Raw genomic sequence first — 18,863 nt, forward strand, 5'->3', positions numbered from 1 at the left:
ACTTGTTTTACTTTATGCATCAAGCAAAAATGTAATTATATGCAACATTCACTGACTGGAAGAAATTTGTTTAACATTTAAACCTATTTTCTGCACATTCCAGCACATAATTTTTTTTTTTTTTTTGTGTTTACACTCACTCTTTCAAATAGATGCAAGTAAAACACAGCAGAAAATAAATAAAGTCAAAGACTAGCAGTCCTTTTGCTCTATTTTCACCTGTAAAGCAGGAGTAGGGTAGGCGGAGGTTTACCCTGGTGCAGGTGTGCCGCAGCGGTCAGTGGAAGGATACGGCAGTTTCTCTGTGAATTTCCCATTATGTGGTAGCGCACTCGGAGCTTGCTTGGAAGTTTAGGGGGGGTTTTTCGCTGTAAAAAGAAGTTTTCTTCCCACGCACGATGGACGCTAATGTTTTTGTCACTTTTTATGGAATCAAACTTAAAGTAAGGTCAGTACTTCCACGCTTTAAACGCTGCACGCTCATACTCTCTCCAGTACTCGATATATGATCCACTGTTGATCTGCACACAGCTGTTGTCACAAACGTCGCACTCGCTTACGTCACTGTCATGAGACATTCTCGCAAAAAAAATCACGGTTTTAGTAACGCAGTAACGCAGCGTTCCTACGGGAAAGTAACGGTAATCTAATTACCGTTTTTGCAATAGTAATCCCTTGCTTTACTCGTTACTCGAAAAAAGTAATCTGATTACAGTTACTGCCCATCTCTGCCCAGGACATCCATCAAAAATGAGCCAAAGTCAGGTTTTCCAGAGCATTTCTTTTGACTCCAGAAGAACTTGCTTCCCCTAGAATATGAGCTTAAATCAAAGCGTTACACTGCATTTCGAAAAGGGTTTATAGGGAGATGCTGTCCTTCTGAAGAATCGGTTTACGTTTTGTCTGTGCCTCGGGACAGATTGCTCAATATTGTAGGCAACCTTCTTCTCAAGCGCGAAAGCCAGCAACCAGGACACGCAGGTCTCACATTTAAAGCTGCTGACGGAGTTTTTCTTGTGTCCAGGGAAGCAGTGATGACATATGTTAATTATTAAAGCGGGTGGCAAGCCCCTTTAAGTGACTAATCTCTGTCCTTAGCTGAGGCAAATCAAATACAGCCCCAGCTCTTTTCCATCCACTGCTTCTAATCAGTTCCTGATTAACACTTGGCAAACTTGGCAAACGAGTAGACAATCAATGCCACTCTCAGAAAGCAGCGAAGCAGTGGAATCAAGGTTTTGAAGGATGATACTTTAACAGCTTCAATCATGGCATTAGGCGTTAATACAAGATGCTGCACAATGAAATTCAACTGATATATAGGCATTCCTCTGGTGCCTGGTTTCAGCGTTGATGTTCTAAAAAACCATGTGAAACTATTCTGATGTGCAGCTGAATATCTCTTAAAGCCTTTTGCCTGCAGCTATTGACAGCAAACAGAAGCATTTTTCTGAAGCTGTCATCCAGTGCCTTCAATCTGTCCTTAACAGTTTTACATCACAGAACTATTCTGATCCTTTTTCCTGAGGTCTTATCACCTTTTAGCTGCTGCATTTCCTTCACTATAGTTCAGAAAGCCTGCTGTGTCTAAACAGAGTGCACACAGTGTTCGCACTGACGTCACGCCTTTGCCATTGTGACTCATCACAATCAAACAGATAATGATGAAAAAATAATAACTTCTCTGGAGCACTGACTCTGAGCCTCACAGGTGGATACTGTAGTCGAGGTTGGGTTATTGAAATGCTGCATGCACAGCACCAGCAGCATCAACAAGGAAAAGCTTTCAGGTCAGCATTGTGGCAGCAAAAGAGAGCAGCACAAATGCCTTTTATATGTGCTTCGGTGAGAGGTGCATGTGCAGGCTGACTGCTGCGGCTATTATAAGTTGGTCTTGTTTGCTGAGGCTTTGACTCTTTTGTTTATTTAAAAAAAGTCATTAATTATTTAAATGACAAAAGTTGCAAAGAACACAGCTAATTTAGCCATGTCTGTATAATACTAAGCTTTGGCATCCCAGTTACTCTGGTACGTTGGATTGTTTATTCTAAGATTCAGCCGTAGGATAGCTCATTTTATGTGTTCCAGACAGGAACAGCCAGTGACAGACTGCAGCAAGAATTTCAAATTTAAAAAAAAAAATGCTGAGGCAATGATTGATACAAACCCCTGGTAGAAATTGTGCTGAGAATTTTAAAATCTGAACACACCATCCATCCATCTATCTATCTAATACTTTTTGCTTCAAACTGCCTTATATCTGTGATCACACTAATTTAAAAAGGTCCTGGAAACAAATCACAGAGCTGCTGCAGATTTGCTGGCTTCACCTCCATGATACCAACCTGATGCGACTTGAATCCATCCCATTGAGAACTGGTGACAGTGGAGGCCATCTGAGTACAGTGAACTCATTGTGATGTTCAAGAAACCAGTTTAAAATGATTTGAGCTTTGTGACGCGCTGTGTTATTGTGCTGGAAGCAGCCATCGGAAAATGGGTACCCTGTGGTCAGTAAGGACATGGTACTCAGGTAGGCTGTGGCATTTAAACGATGCTCAGTTGGTACTAAAGTGTTAAAGAAAATATCACCATCACAAACCTAATCCGTCAATACAGGCAGATTGAATTTTATGATTTCATGTTGTTTACAACAATTTCTGAACTTACCATTCGAAAGTTACAGCAGAAATCGAGACTCATCCAATTGCTGAATGTTTTTCTAATCTTCTGTTGTCAAGGTTTGTTGAGCCTGTGTGAATTGTGGCCTCAGTTTCCTGTTCTGATCTGACAGGAGTGACCGGGTGGGTGCTGCGGCCCAGCGGATCAGCAGTAAACCAGTAATTTGTGACATACTCACACCAGTCTTTCTAGCACCAACAAGCATGCCGCATCCAAAGTCACTTTAATCACATTATACCTCATTCTGATGCTCGTGTTGAAATCCAGCAGGCTGTCTTCATCATGTCGACATGATTACCCATATAAACATTGCTGCTGTCATGTGATTGGCTGAATAGATATTGACGGTAACAATCTTTATTCATTAAAAAAAGGTGAGATCTTTTAGGGACAGATTCCTCCATACTCTAGGGCAAGGGTTGGCAACCTTTAACACCCAAAAAGCCATTTGGACCCAGTTTCCATGGAAAAGAAAACACTGGGAGCCACACATACTTTTTTGCATGTAAAATGAAGACAACACTGTACATATATGTATGTTATCTTACTTTTCTCCATACTTGGCCTACCTGGGGTTGAAAGGTATTTTAAATGACACATTTTTTAATTTCATTCAAACTGTGAGTCTTTGGAACAAAACTCCTTTACATTGTGTGCTTTTTATTCGTACTGTTGGATTTCCATTTCCATTATAATCATGTCTTGAAAAAGAGTTGTTTAGTGTGACTTTTGGAATTGATTGGGGGAGGTAAGCTGCACAAATTTGCCCAAACTAATTTGCATCTTAAAAATATTTTTAATCTGACAACCAGCCAGATTGGGCAATTTTCATGTTTTTTCAGCACAGCCCAAATGAGTTTTTCTAAACAAGCCTAGTAATGTCACACTTTGTGCCACTGTGATTTTTCCAACAAAATAAACTCTCACACTATCAGAGCGCACACCCAGCTCTATATGTTGTCCTAAAGAGCCAGTGAAGCCTTTGTAATATCACAGATGTTCACCTGAGGCTAACAGTGCTCAGAGGGATTGTAAACCTTTGCAAGAAGCCTTTTTGGATTTTATGATAAAACCCCTCAACTGACACTGTTTTATCAGACACGAGGTGAAATACTCTCTACAGATAAGTAACCACACTTAGTTTCTATTTTTCAATCCATAACACCAGAACCACTGATGTAGGCATTGCATGTACCTAAGACATTAGGCTAGCTCTTACTGTGCTGCATCTTAAGAAAATAAATATATAATCTGAGGCAATAAAATATACCTAGGAGTCCAACTTCAAGTAGGCTTGAACTTGTTGAATTAACAGGAAGGAAAAATGTAGTTCAACTGAGAGGTGAAACTGAAATTAGAATCCCTCTGACGTGCAGGCATGACTTGAAGCATAAAAATGATGCACCGATAGAGCAGGAAAAAAAACTAGGTTTAAAGACGTAAAAACACATACGCAATCAGTCACGTTGACTTTCAGATTCTTTTGCCCCGTCTTTTACCTCAGAGTAGAAACACGCTGTCCTGTTATGTAAACTCTGATGAAACCAGGTTTCTTCAGTGTAAAAAGAATTCTTGAGGAGACTGAGATGTAAGTTGTAGAATAATTTACTGTGTTAACTCGGTACTAAGCAGAACTGGGGCAATCACACGGTTTTCCACCTCATATTCTGAGACTATCCTTCCACTGGGACCATTTGAACATAGTTCAGACAAATATTCTGTTCATCCTCTCATTCAGATAGGATACTTCCTAAACTTTTTCCTATGGCTCAGCTTTCTGACTTTCATCTGCCTGCAAACACAAGTAAACACACTCTAGGCAGGTGCCAGAGAAAGGGTTCAAGGTCACCAATACAGACAGGCACCCTAAAGAGGTATTGCTATAGTGCAGAGCCCCTAGACTTAACCCTAGACCTTTTGTTAAAATCCCCATCCTGCCATACTTTACTTGTGGATGTTGATAATGTTGGTAGTGGTTTATGAATGTAATACATGGAGACCCTATTTACAAATCAAAAAACACTTCATCTTTTTTGCTTGTTTTTAGGAATAAAACTCCTCATTATGTTAATTTTGTCCTTATTAGAATCCTCAATTATAAAGCACCGTGATATAAATGCAACATTCTTCATCATATCGGGTTTCAATTACAAGTTGACGAGATTTAAGTATATTTTTGCCTTTTGCCTGATTGCAATTCAAATTACCTATAATAACCATGTTTGGAATTCCTCAACATCATCTGCAGTAATCAAACTGCATATTCCCCCGCTGCACTTATTCCAGCACTCCACAAACAAATGTCTTGTCGGTTTGCCGATCATCTCAATTTGTCTCTCATATAAACATCGCCCTGACGTGGGTGTATTTTAGTAACTTGATTAGCCAGGGGTGTTTACTTAATTGCATTACTGCAGTCGGCATGAAATGAAAATTTCTCACGCTTGAAATGTATTCTGACAGCGGTGTGGCATTTTGATATCTTGACAAGCTAAAATGTTTTGATGGCTGATGCCAGAACAGTAATGATGTGGAAAAAGTGGAGCTATCACACGTTAAACAGGGTTTCAGTGGGTTTCATGTACCGTAGATTCCTTTACTGCATGAACGGTTGCTCTTTAGCTGTATATGAAGTACGGTAGATTGTTTACAAGCGGATACATTTTCTCTCTCCCTCCCCGTATCAAGTTATTTCCCAATTTTTCACGTTAAGGCGAACAAAACTGGAACATGGCCAAGAAGACGAGACACTGATGTGAGAGCGCCTGACAGCAGAAACAGGTGCTGGATCTCATGAGAAATGATGCGTGTCAGCAAAATTTACCACGATCCATTCTCTCGCTGGAAAAACTAGATATTAATTTCAAACCCAACCAACAAGATGAAAGGTGTTTCACTTCATTGTTCACAGAGGCATGAAAGTTCACTTAGGATTATTTAATAATGCTTTGCTTTAACCCATCTATTTAGCACATGAATGATTTACAACACAATATATTGCAGCTATGGGTACATAGGAAATGTGTTCAGCAAATTTGTATGGACCATCTGTTCTCTGTAGTCTTTAGAGGCTTGTAAAACAACCCTTAACCGTAGGCCTCCCTCTTAATGACACATTGTGATGCTGATTGCACCTATGCATTCATTCATTAAAAGAAGTAGTTTAAGTCGCTTTTTTTTTTTGAGTTGCTATAAACCTCTCCAATAACATTCGATTAACTTGAGTAAGCACAAAAACACCCCCTCTTTATTTTTTAATAAGAGAAAGGTAGGACTGGGTAGCACTATAATTCCTTTTCTTTGGATATGTATGAATAACATGGCATTGCTACTAATTGATTACACTGATGATTCTCTCCTGTATCTGTGCTAACATGAAGCTCAACCCAGCAACCCACTACACTCATGGTGTCACAGCTTTGCATTCTTAACAAAAACCAAAAACAAAGGAGTTTCCATGACAAACTCTCTCTGGCATGTACAGCGATAAGAAAAAAGCATTTTGTACTTTTAAGTGGAGCCTGACTTGTTCCTCAAAAATAGTTCAATCAACTGAAAAAGGCCAAAAGACTAAACCATCCTATGAACTGAAACATAAAAACATAAACCAAAAGTACAACTTACATTTTAAAACTTAACACATTGCAGACTGACAGTAACAGCCTATTTAGTCCATCACAGGCATGATTGAAATTAGGGCAGTTGCCAATGTCTACGTTTACTACTTTGCTTGGCTACTGTGACAAACTGCACCCCATTCGCACACTGTCAGGGAATCTTTCTGGCAGCTTAATGGTTAATAAATAAATGATTGGTTTCCAGATTTTGTATTTTTTATTTTTTTTTGATGTGTGCACTATTCCTCTGCAGGTCTCAACTACAGCCTGGTTTCCTAAATTGACACTCGTTCATGAAAGCTTTGAGAATATCTGACTTCCTCTGTCATCTGTTGTCTGATTAACTTCAGGATTTAAGTTTGGCATGACTTCATTTGGTAGTTTGCCCTGGGATCAATGGGAATAACACTGGTTTTTAAGCTATTTGATTGTAATCCAGTAAATATAGGAAAATTCTACCATCATTACCAAACCATGGAAAATGTTTAAGAGAATCCATCTCATTACTGTTTTTATATGCCAGTTTATTTTACTGTCAAAATAAAATGAAATGTAAGCTAAGTGGTTATGTACATTTATAAATGTAAATATGTACAACGGACATCAAAGTTTGACTGGAAATCAGTCAGTCAAGATCCACTGATTGAATCTATTCCAGTGATTTTAGTTATATCTCATAGTACCACATTTTTTTATTAGGTCTGATTGGATCTGTTCATTTGCATAAGGAAAAGGCATGAATTAATATTTATAAAGGATATTTAATATTACATGTTTTGTACATCAAGACTTCTTTTTTTCTACATCAGTGGCTCATGATTTAGCTGCTTGTTTCCAAACCATTAACTAATTGTTTGTCTGAGATTAACAGTCGCAAAAACATGTGGCCAGTATTTCATATTAAGCTTTTCGATGTTACAGTACAACAAGAAACAGGGACACTATTATATTTTAATGTTATATTTTAATGGCCAATACCCTTTTGGTGTAGTGGGTAAGCCTGGCCATAGCTCTTTGTGACTTCCTTTTTACGATTGCATTAGCTCACCTTGACGGGTCCCAAAGTGCACAAGCGAATATGAAATTACTGCTACCCATGACAGACACCTACTGAGGAAATATCTCATCTTGCTCTTACCTCATGAGTACCAACGTGCAGAGCTGAGGACACAAATGATCCTGACAGGATGAGCTACACTCTAGAATGATGCTCATGTTATGATGAAGCCACAGCAGAACAAAGCCCAAATCGCTTGCTTTTTATGCCGCTTATCGGCTTTTTTGATTTTACGAGAAGGCTGAACAAAACTCCTAAGAAGAGGCTTCATGCAGTCACCAAACATTACAGTAAATGACAATGAATGAAAGCTTTGTGATTCTGACAGCAGAAATACGTTTCTCAAATCCACTGGTGTTGCAGTTTTGTAATCGGGCATAATTACACAAGAAATTTGCTTGAATTCAATTTATTTTCCACAGATAACAGAAAAACAACTAAATGGAGAATTATGAATGAGGAAAGCAGTTCATATTAATGAAGTCTATAAAAAACAATCTGTTTATACCGTAAACAACTTAAAAAGCAAATTTTTAGTAGTGCAACTTTTTCATTGCTGAATTATGCAATCACCTAAATGCAGATCAGATTTGCATGATTTATATTTTTAGTGACAACATAAAGGCTTTAGTTATTTAAGTTCAGAGGATTTTAATAGAACATAACTGAATAAACAATAGTAGCACTTGTAGAGCTGTGTATTATATCATATGATTAGCAGTTCACCAAACTGCCTGTTTATTCCTCACCTTACTGAGAGCTGTGAAGTTTGTTGTTGTCATTGTTGTTGTTGTTTGTTGTCTGAACTTTCATTGTTAATCCCTCTAAGAGTATGGCTTCACAAGACAAGTTGCCTTTAATGGTCTTAAGAGATATACTCTTGACTTAAAGTTCTCACTATTATGTTAATTTTCCTTTCTCTCAACCCCTCAATTTAAATCTAAACTCCTAATGTCACTATTGTCGCATTTTCTTAGCAGAAGCAGACGGAGCACGCCGAGGTGAAATCATTCCAGCTGAAAAGTGAATATGATAAGTGTTCCTAAAAAAAGAACATCACAGGCTGATGACACAGAGCAGTTTAAGAGTATCTGAGAGCAGAGTTCTTCTTTTCATTTTAACTCATATATGTCAAAATGAAACATTTTTGCTACAGGGCCTTTGTTGCAGACTGTGTTTGAACTCAAAAATCCCAGCAGATGCAGAAGTCTGCTGGGTATCAGTGTTGGTGTCAAGCAGATATTGGATTTGAATCTTAAATCAAAGAGCATTCTTACTTCATAGATATGTCTATTTGATTGATTTCATTTCAGCCGCTCACACAGTAAAGGAGTCTGTGTGTGTCTCTGCACTCACAACCAAATATTGATATGTGGTGGTTTCATTCTGCAGTGGACGGCTGTAAAACCAATACAACTGTACAATCTACTGCAGTGTACAGGAAACTAATGTAATAAGCTTTCTAAATCAGTGTACACAAACAGCTTTTTCATTATTGATTGGTTAGGACGAGAGGTCCTATCAATATAGTTGTGCAACAGCTTTATATAGACCCTGGGGGTAACTTATCAAGAACCCGGAGGAGGAACGGCCAATAATTTGAATCACTTGTATTGACCTTTTCAGTGTTACCACTTTCCAGTGGTTGGTTTCCAAGTATTTACTCTATTACTTGCACTTTGGTTGAGACCTTTTAACACCCGTTTCGCATGTCTGGAGATTAAAGTCTACAAACTGTTGCTTACAAACACCTCACATTATTCTCGATGCCTCCAACTTGAAGGTTCTTCCTGATCAGCAGCTTGCAGGTATGGTTTAAATTATGTGTGCTGAACTCACCGCTGGGACGTATTGGAAATTGTGTTTGATAAGGGCCCCTTGTTTTGTTGATTTTTTGATACTGGGCTTGTGAATGACAAATAGAGAAAGACTGATTCTGGGGTCTTGAAGCTGCTGCTATAAATGATAAAAGGTTTGAAATGAAATTCTTTCAACTTGCCAAACGGATCCTGGAATTTCCACTTCCCCTTCAGCTCTCCATGCATGAATGTTATTGGTTGAACTGGCTTTCTCCTGATATTTCCTTGTTTAGGATACTTTGGAGACGCAATACACTGTCCACACACCAGACGTCATTTAAATATGTGATTAACACTAAGCGCTTATTTTCTTGGCATATTATTGTGCTAACAAGCACTGGATTAACTGACTACACTTAAGAGGTGTGAGAGGCTCATTAGCCTTTATACTTAATTTAATGCAGAGACCTTTGTTGTTATGAGATTAGATTTTCTCTGCGGCTCAACTAATAATACAGCTACTGTGACGTATGATATTATTGGTAGCAGTATGCATCACATTGTACTTCTAATAGTGCTGCCAGTCTCCTGATCCCTAAACAAAATAGTGCAAGTGATCTGCTGTTTCTGTTGCTTTGTTGGTGCTTGTCCGATGGGGTAATTTTCCCGCGAGGTGATAAAAATGCCAAGAGGACAAGGCAGTAAACCCACATGGAGATAGTATAAAGCACCATACATCAATTTTCAGTACCACCACCCCACCCCGAGTCAGACTTATTTTTATTCCCTTTGACATTCTGAGCCACGCTGGGTCCACTGAAGTTAACCTCACAGGACCTTTTCATCATCCTTAGTAGCCAACAAAGTGAAACAAACGATGACCATTTCAGGTGCATGCAAGATGTGTGGGCTGTTGCAAGTAGCTTGCAGCTACATCACAGAGCTTTTTATCAGTGCTAAAGCAGGTGTAATAAAGCAGACCACTAAGCGTGACCATCCCTGTAGACGGGGATGGAGTTCATCAAAATGCACCTACTGCTGCACTCGGTTTAAGTTATGGTAACTGGAGGGCTTTGCATACGGGAGGAAAGACATTGTCTTGTACTCCCAGCAGCTTCCAGGATGTTATTATAGTGATGGAGGAGGTGTTTGTACGTCTGTACTCAATAACATTTCTGTTTGACATCATAACACAGTAAATTCTCCCCAAATAATAAACACCCCACAGTGTTTCTTTTGGGTGGAAAAAAATCTATATTATAACAAGACATTTCAGACTTTTACACTATGTTCTCCTACAACTAAAAAACCTACTACTTGTTTAGGTACAGCTAACTAAAACGAGCAATGACCCTCTTGCACTGTGACAACAGCTCGGCAGCCCTTAATTGGATAAGTGGATGGATGGATGTCAAATATCTTGAAACTGCTTAAAGCTGTCATGTTCCCCGTGGATTCCCCATCCTTTGTTGTTGTTTCTAGTGTTATCTTATTCCCATTTCCTTGCTCGCTTGTCTCTGTCGTCATGATTAATGTTTGTCTTCACATTTCAGTGTCTTCATGTTTCTGTTACTTATTTTTCTTCTGGTCACATCATGTTTTTTTTGATAAATTTTGGTTTTACTTCCCATTTTTGTTCCTTTCCCTCCACTGTGACTGTGACTTTCATCTGCAGCCGTCTGTAACTCCTTTGCACCTGTACATATCTAATTACCATCTGCTTGTGCTCTGTGTGTTGTCCTTGTACTTTATTTTTTTCCTTTTCTTATTGGACTTTGATTCTTCATTTGATGGCCAATAGCAGCTCATTTTATCAGCTGTGCCTAATCTGGATTCTGTGTTTGGTCTTTCTAGACGCAGCACGTAACAAGAGTGTTTTTTATGATTTAATGTTCAGTCAACAATGAGACTAAAGCTTGTTATAAGTAAAATCAGTAAGTATGCTACCCTGTAGGAAAGTGCATTATGCTCTGAGCACCAAACATGCATCTATCATTTGCTTTATGCAGGTTTTTTACCAACAGCAGCAGTGAAGCAAATTGTGCATTAACTAACAGGTTTGTTTCCAAGTTAGAAGACATTTTTCAATCTGGAAACTGGAGCTGAACTTCCACCTGGAGCCATTTCAGGTTTGTTTTGACCATCTATGCTTGATTAAGAGTTAAAGTAATGGTTTGTGTCAAAACAGGCCCTTTTATGAAATGTCTAAAAGCTCGATTTTCTAGATTACCACAGAGCTGAGTTCCATCCAGTATTAAAGTGACATCACACGGATGAAAGAATAACTAGATCATAAAAACAGCTTACACAAAAATGACTTATGCGGTCGTTTCCTGAGGGGGACTTTGTAATATTCAAATTTTTTTGTAATCATATTTTCCATTAGGGTACAGTTTCTACTATATAAAGATACAATAATACTTTTAGGTGTCCTGCGTCTGGCTGTTTAAAAAGCGAGAGAGTTCACCCTGTTAATGGCCACCCATTCTTTACTGTGAATGATTTCCCACAGTGCCCAAGCTCTGCAGAATCCCTAACATTTTTTTAAAACTTTGTTCTGTCGTTAATCGCCTCCTGGGTAGACAAAACTGAATTATTTAGAGGTTGAATAATGGGGTACACTCAACATTAAGGAACACAGATACTAAGGTGAGGCGTGACACAAGACAACATTCATTAAAGGCTAAACAGAGTACCGCTGATTGGATGAAAGCCCAGAGGAACCTGCAAGTCCACAAGTATTCAGAGAATTAGAGTACCAGAGACAAACTGTGATGGAAATATGACACATTAAGCAATTCTATGATCGTGCCAGAATTATAGCAGCGAAGACATAAAAGCCAGAACAAAGTAGACGCAGGTCCAAGGTCTACGGCTGGAAACATCATCCGAATAAAAACACAAGGAAATATCAAAGTAGGTTGTTGTTTACCAAAATCTACAAAGAAATTACTACCAGGGTTGTCCTTGGCCTAAGTCTTTGGTGGTAGCGGTCTCTGTCCCAGCAGATGAATAATGTAATGGAAGCAGTTGTGAAATTTCCAGTAATTAATTACAAGGCTCTACAGTTTGCGTCCACTTCACTTGCCTGCTTCTCTTGATGATTAAATGATTAATGATTTCAATCGATGAAATCAAAGGCATAAAAGAAAAATACGAGCATAATTTTCTCATGAAAATGGTCCAACTTCAGCTTGCTTGAGGCGTTTTCTTAATTTTACATTACAATGAAAAAATGCTTTTATTTCTTTTGTTTAGGAACTGCTTGTAAGACGAACAGTCTCTGTGGCTTTCAATTATTGCTACGAGTAATGATAATTTATTGATTAAAAAAAAGCTGAATGAAATCAAGATTTTTATCTCCAGTAATGAAATAAAAATACTTTGTTGCATGTTACACAAAATATTTAAAGGGGGAACCATTAAATTATACAAAAGCAAATTGTTTTTATTGTTCACTGCAGTTTAATTTGCCCACTCATTTCTGTTCAATTTCTAATTGTAATTTTAGTTGTGATGACCAACATAAAGGAACTGCGATAAAAAGCGCTATATTTTAAAATATTTATCCATTGATTGCATTGACCCAGACTTACTCTGCAGTGTAATTCGCTGAGTAATCTCACTAATCTCATCAAGTCTGATTAAAACCCACTGTCAACATGACGTCTGTTATTCTCAGTTTGATGGATGTTTGTGGACAGAACGCAGAGAGTGTCGGTGCTTTCATCTGTGTCTTTACCGTTAAACAAGGCATAAATCAAGCTCTTTTACTGATTGTTAAAATTTCATACCTATTTCAAAAGCCAGCCCTCAAGCCCATAATTAAAACTAATATGTGAGGAATTTAACATATCCGTTCAATGCATTAATAAAACCTCAGCTGAAAATGTGAAGGGATTACAAATTCATATTAGCAGAGGGATGGCTCATCACCTTATTTACTCTTGTCTGACTTGTTTATTTACAACGAAATTCCTCCAAAATAGATGAGCAGAGATGAAATATGATTTATTAACAAGGAAAGGAAACTGTGACACAGACATCTCTCCAAAGGCGCGTGTGCACCAGCCCGAGCCCCATTGAGCCATTGTTTATGCAAAATGTCAGCTGACATACGCAGCACTGCTTGTATGAACTTCAAAACAACCTTGCTACTGAGCTGCATCATTTTGGATGCCAGCCCCACTTTGAAACATCGACAATCTCTCTGACATATGAAGGGCATGCAATGTATTGGAGAGTTTCTTCTACAGTCATTAATATCTTGCACAGGTGAGGAAAACCCATAAAATATAACACGATGAGAGTAATAGTGGCAACTTACCTCATCCTGGTAGATGAAGAAAAGCATGATAGACAGAATTTCCAGGAAGAAGATGAGCAGGAGCAGGATAAAGAACTGTGGAGACACAAAGTGGAGAGTGAAGACAAATGAGTCATTGAACTCATCATTTATCAGTACAGTACAGAAGGACAACAAAGGAGGATAATAGGAGTCTTTATGTGGAGACTAAATGAATTGGACAATAAAAAGAAGAGAAAACCAGCGTGTTTGAGAGAAAAGTAAGGAAAGCAAGAAATGAGCAGAGACTGTCAAGGAAAGAAGAGTCAGCCAAATAGGAGCGATTGAAGCCTTTATGTTTCTAACTGACAGGTCAAGAGTACAGAGAGAGGCAGAACGAGAAGGAGATGGGCTATCAGTAGCACAGCTTGGGAGAGGTGATATACAGTTTTCTTCTACTTTTAAATTTGTTAGAAGAGCCCCATTTTATTCCTCACCAGTCCCTGCCATCCTCTCCTCTCTATAGAGGCCAGGCGTAGCTGCTTGATGGGCGATACATCTTCTTCCTGCGGGTCCATTTGAGTGCTTAAAACAGTTACGAGCTCATCCATCACCTACTCTGCTAGGACATGGCTCTGTCTCTCACACATGGAAGTGAGTGTCTGAAACGCTGAGGAGTGAAACATTTTGAGAGGCAACTGTACAATGATCCTGAAGGTCATAAAACTATCTCAATGAAACGGCACCACGATTATCGGCTGATCTCTGGGGACAAATACATGTACACACGTCAGCGTTATGCAGCAATTGAAGATTGAGACTGGTCGAGCTATTCTAGCTGGCAGGCTGGCTTAAAGGTTGCAGGCAGTCAGCTTCCCTGCACACCCTTTTAAAAAGCTGACATACACTATATCGCGAAAAGTATCCACTCACCCATTCAAATCACTGAATTCAGGTGTTGCGATCACAGCTGTGGCCATAGATGTATAAAAATCGAGCACCTAGGCATGCAGACTGCTTCTGCATTTATGAAAGAATGGGTTGCTCTCGGGAGCTCAGTGAATTCTAGCGTGGCACCGTGAGTGATGAATCATGCTACTCTGTCTGACAATCCGAAAGATGAGTCTGGGTTTGGCAGTTGCCAGAAGAACCGTACTTGTCTGAGTGCATCGTGCCAAGAGGAGTTTGGTGGAAGGGGGGATTATGGTGTTGGGCTGTTTTTCAGGAGCTGAGCTCGGCTCCTTAGTTCCAGTGAAAAGAGCTCTTAAAGCTTCAGCATATTAAGACATTTTAGACAATTTCATGCTCAAAACTTTGTGGGAACAGTTTTGGGATGGCCTCTGAGAGAGCATCAGTGCACAAAGCAAGGTCTATAAAGACACGGATGAGTGAGTTTGGTGTAGAAGAACTTCACTGGCCTGCACAGAGTCCTGACCTCAATCCTTTGGGATGAATTAGAGCAGAGATTGAGCGCCAGGCCTTCTCAGTATCTGACCTAACAAATGCGCATCTGTAAGAAAATTCCCATAGACTCCTGAACCTTGTGGAAAGCCTTCCCAGACAAGTTGAAGCTATTATAGCTGCAAAGAGTGGGCTGGCATCATCTTAAACCCTATGGATTGAGAATGGGATGCACGTCAAGCTCACATGCGTGCGATGACAGACGAGTTAATACTTTTGGAAATAGAGTGTATCACAACCACCTCTAAAGGAACTCGTTTTAAGGAGAGGCTGAGCGTGCGACTGCTGTGGTGACCTCAACTGCAACAATTTTAGAGCCTTATTTATGGGACAATTTAATGTTAATGGATATTTTTCCCTCATTCTTAAATCAAATTCACATTTTCTTGGAACTTTGTTTACATAAAGTCACTTTCTTGTTACTTTGCGACCTGAAATCTAAGCCTCATATTTGTCTGCGTATATTTGTTGACACCCTTAAACGAGCTGAATGAGCTGTCAGCTTTCGTGTTGGTGATGCTCTCAGATGTGCCGTCAACTACATCTTGTTTTGATATTGAAGAAAGTGTAAAAATAATTTTCATGCAGGGTTTGGAGTTAAAGAGATTCTTTTATGGGTATCTGTTTGCTTTATTTGATTCATGTAAGAGAGCTGACTGAGCCATGAGGGACAGAAATGAGCTTTTAAGTAAATTGTGACAAGCAGCAAGCAGAATTTGTTCTTTTCCTTTTCTTAAATAGGACACTTGAGAGGTTCGGGAAACAAGTTAAGAGCCGGCATTTGGACTGTTAGTGCTGCTTCGTACCAACCCTTAGGTAAGCATTTTAACAATATCATTATGCACTGAACTGAGCATGGGAGCATACTAACCTTAGCATGTAGCTCAAAGCACTGCAGCGCAGCATTACTTTACACTCTTGTCTGGGTTTTTTCAGCTCAGACAGAAACACTGAAAGAGCATCACAGGGGGTTAAAACACAGTACAAGTAAAGTTTTCATGGCTCCTGTGTCCTCTGTGTATTCCAGGTGTTTTCTTGACAGTGGATGTGAGTGTTGCTAGTTCACAGGACTGGCATCAAGTGGGCCCCTAAGGTCTTTTGGCAGCACCTGCATGAATGAATCACTAAGCGTGGAAGGGATGAAAGTCTCAGTGGCAACCCTGGAAGAGCATAGACCGACTAGGTATCAAACTGATGGCAGCATACAACCCACGGTGCGTTTGACTCACTTGTGCTCTTCTTCAAGAGGCGCTCTCAAATAACCATCTGAAATCAATTTCTATTGTTCTGTCAGCCTTCATTGTCTGAGCGATAAAGACCTGCCTTGTGTGAAATTCCAGTAAACACTAATGTTTTTTAGTAGCTAAAGAAGTAAAATAACATTCTCTGATGTGGATTCAAGAAATTCAATATTTTGGGATAATATGATTTTTTTTCTCTCATGAACAGTTTTGCAAAAAAATATATATTAAAAAATATCAACAGACAGTTTACGTGTATAATTAACATACACTAATAAATAAAGCAAACACACTCCAGCAAAACTATAAAAATAGCAAGGATCAAGTCTGATTCTCTGCTATTTTGACTTTTGCGATAGTTCTTGGTCTGTTTTGATCCTTGAAGGAAAATATTTTCCCCTATCGAGCGTTAAGTGAGTAGAGACTGAATAACTGTAGGCTAGAAATTCAAATTTACATTCGGTGCAATGGTCAAACTTTCAGCGCAGACTGATTTTGCCGCAGGCCTTCTTCCCACTGTTATAACTGCATTTACCAATTCTTTTCCACAAGAAGCCAGACGGAGTCCAAATATGAACAGAAAACATTTGTTTATCCCAATAGCAACAGAATTCGGTCATTTTTAGACTTGTACAGAGACACATATACACGCTAACTGGTGTTAAGTTGCATCCATCCATCTTCTTTCGCTTATCCGGGGCCAAGTCGCGGGGGCAACAGCCTAAGCAGAGAAGCCCAGACCTCCCTCTCCCCAGTCACCTCCTCCAGCTTGTCTGGGGGAACACCAAGGCGTTCCCAGGCCAGCTGAGAGATATAATCTCTCCAGCGTGTCCTGGGTCTGCCCTGGTGGGACATGCCCGTAAGGCATCCTTGTAAGGGTAAGTTAAGGTAAGGTTTATTTATGGTTTGGGCATCCTTGTCAGATGCCCAAACCATCCTTGACTGGCTCCTTTCGATCTAGAGGAGCAGCAGCTCTAGTCTGAGCCTCTCCCGCATGGCTAAACTTCTCACCCTATCTGTGGGGGAGAGGCCAGCCACCCTTCGGAGGAAGCTCAATTTTGCAGTATGTATCTTGTTCTTTCAGTCACTACCCACAGCTCGTGACCATAGGTGAGGGTAAATTGAGAGCTTCCCTTTTACACTCAGCTCCCTCTTCACTATGATGGACTGGTACAGCGTCCACATCACTGCAGCTGCAGCATATGAGGAAAATTCTTCATTCACCAGGTTACTTGGTCTGTAATGTACACACACACAGCAAGGTATCTTATTTGTTAAATAATTGTATTAGTGCTCCTAGTGGCAACACCCCCAAATTATAAACCCATAATGCAATTCAATTGAGGGAGTTGTAAAAAAAAGAAATTATACCAGTTTTTTTTATTTCTGCTGTATTACTGAATATTAAATGGAGGAGGTGTAGAAACTGACTTGCCAATCCCAAGGGGGCCACTGGAAGAACTGCAGTTTTCTGCACTTCTGCTCCAGCTTGATTATTTATTCCTGGAGGTCACAACTTGTTTACAGCTCCTGCTGCTGCTGCTGGAGCCGCTTTTCAGTTTTTACAAGTTTTTTAACATTTTTCTATTTATTTTTTGAAAGTCCTGCATCACAACCCCGATTTGGGAACACTGCATGTTTTAGTGAAGAAAAACGCAAAAATGCTATTTATATCCTCTCTTCAGTCTTTCGGTGGTTCTCCGTGTTTTGGGGTGTGTCTCGCAGTCTGTGAAATTACAAGCAAGCAAGCGGACATCGTTTAGAAGGAGAAACCGGCACTCGCCAGCGCTCGCAAAACAAACAGACTCATCCCCTGTGGCTCTCTGCATATTTCTCCATCACTCTGCTCTTAATAGGAAGTTTTTAACTTCTCCTTTAGACCACAGGCAAAAACCACACTCAGTGGAATCGTTCCACCGCAGAATACTGCTTTCTGCTTTTCTAATATAATACAAGAAAGCTATTAAATAAGCTTGAGGAATTTCAAGCTGCTGCTTTCAGTGGGTTACTATTATCAAAGGGCTGAAGAAATTAACTGTAAGTGATGAAAATCCATTTGTGAACTGCATAGAAATACTAATAATAATAAAAGCAATAACAGCGTGCCAGTTACGTCGAGTGCAGAAGTATCAAGCAGTTGCTATCTTGATGACATACAATTCATTTAATAGGACAGAGGCAACTTCCCAGTACTTAACTTTCATAGCAAAATGTATTTTTCTGTGTAAAAGTGTTGTTTTAATTCAGACGTAAAATAGGAACTTTTTTTCTTTCCAATTTGCTCTGCAAAGATGTTGTCTAAGAACACTCAAATGTTACATGCAGCAGGCAGTGGAGATACATTTTTAGATCATCATGCTTTAATTGTGCCGTAGTAGCTTGAGCTCAGACTTGTAATGATGTATGTGCAAATGACGTGTAAGCAACACATCACCACCAAACCTTAAAACTGAAGTGGGGTTGTTTTGTTCTGTCTGTGCACTCGCAGCAATAAATTATTAGAAACAAAGACTTGGATCCCATTACCGAAGCAGACTCAATAGGTTTCCCCTGAAATGTCATTATTCAAACTGAAATAGGTTATTCTGTTTACAGCAGTGGCTTCCAGCCGCATAAGTACAGAAAAAAAAAAGATTTATAGAAGATCAAAGTAAAAGAAAGCAAAATGAGGCTTTTATGGAGTGAAAACATTACAGCTTACAAATTTGTCGTCAAACGAGG

The 18,863-nt window shown here is 39.4% G+C and overlaps 1 protein-coding gene across 3 annotated transcripts in view; it reads right to left on the reverse strand.

Annotated features, from left to right (window-relative positions):
• tspan4a (tetraspanin 4a) overlaps nt 1-18,863 on the reverse strand; it is a 162,799-nt gene that overhangs the window by 27,714 nt on the left and 116,222 nt on the right. For all 3 annotated transcript variants that reach the window (XM_026162126.2, XM_026162122.2, XM_026162116.2), the window contains one exon: nt 13,483-13,557. In XM_026162126.2, coding sequence (XP_026017911.1) covers nt 13,483-13,557 — 75 coding nt within the window. The remainder of the gene's footprint in view (nt 1-13,482; nt 13,558-18,863) is intronic.

This window comes from Astatotilapia calliptera, chromosome 1 (assembly GCF_964374335.1).
Source record: "Astatotilapia calliptera chromosome 1, fAstCal68.1, whole genome shotgun sequence".
Lineage (NCBI taxonomy): Eukaryota > Metazoa > Chordata > Actinopteri > Cichliformes > Cichlidae > Astatotilapia > Astatotilapia calliptera.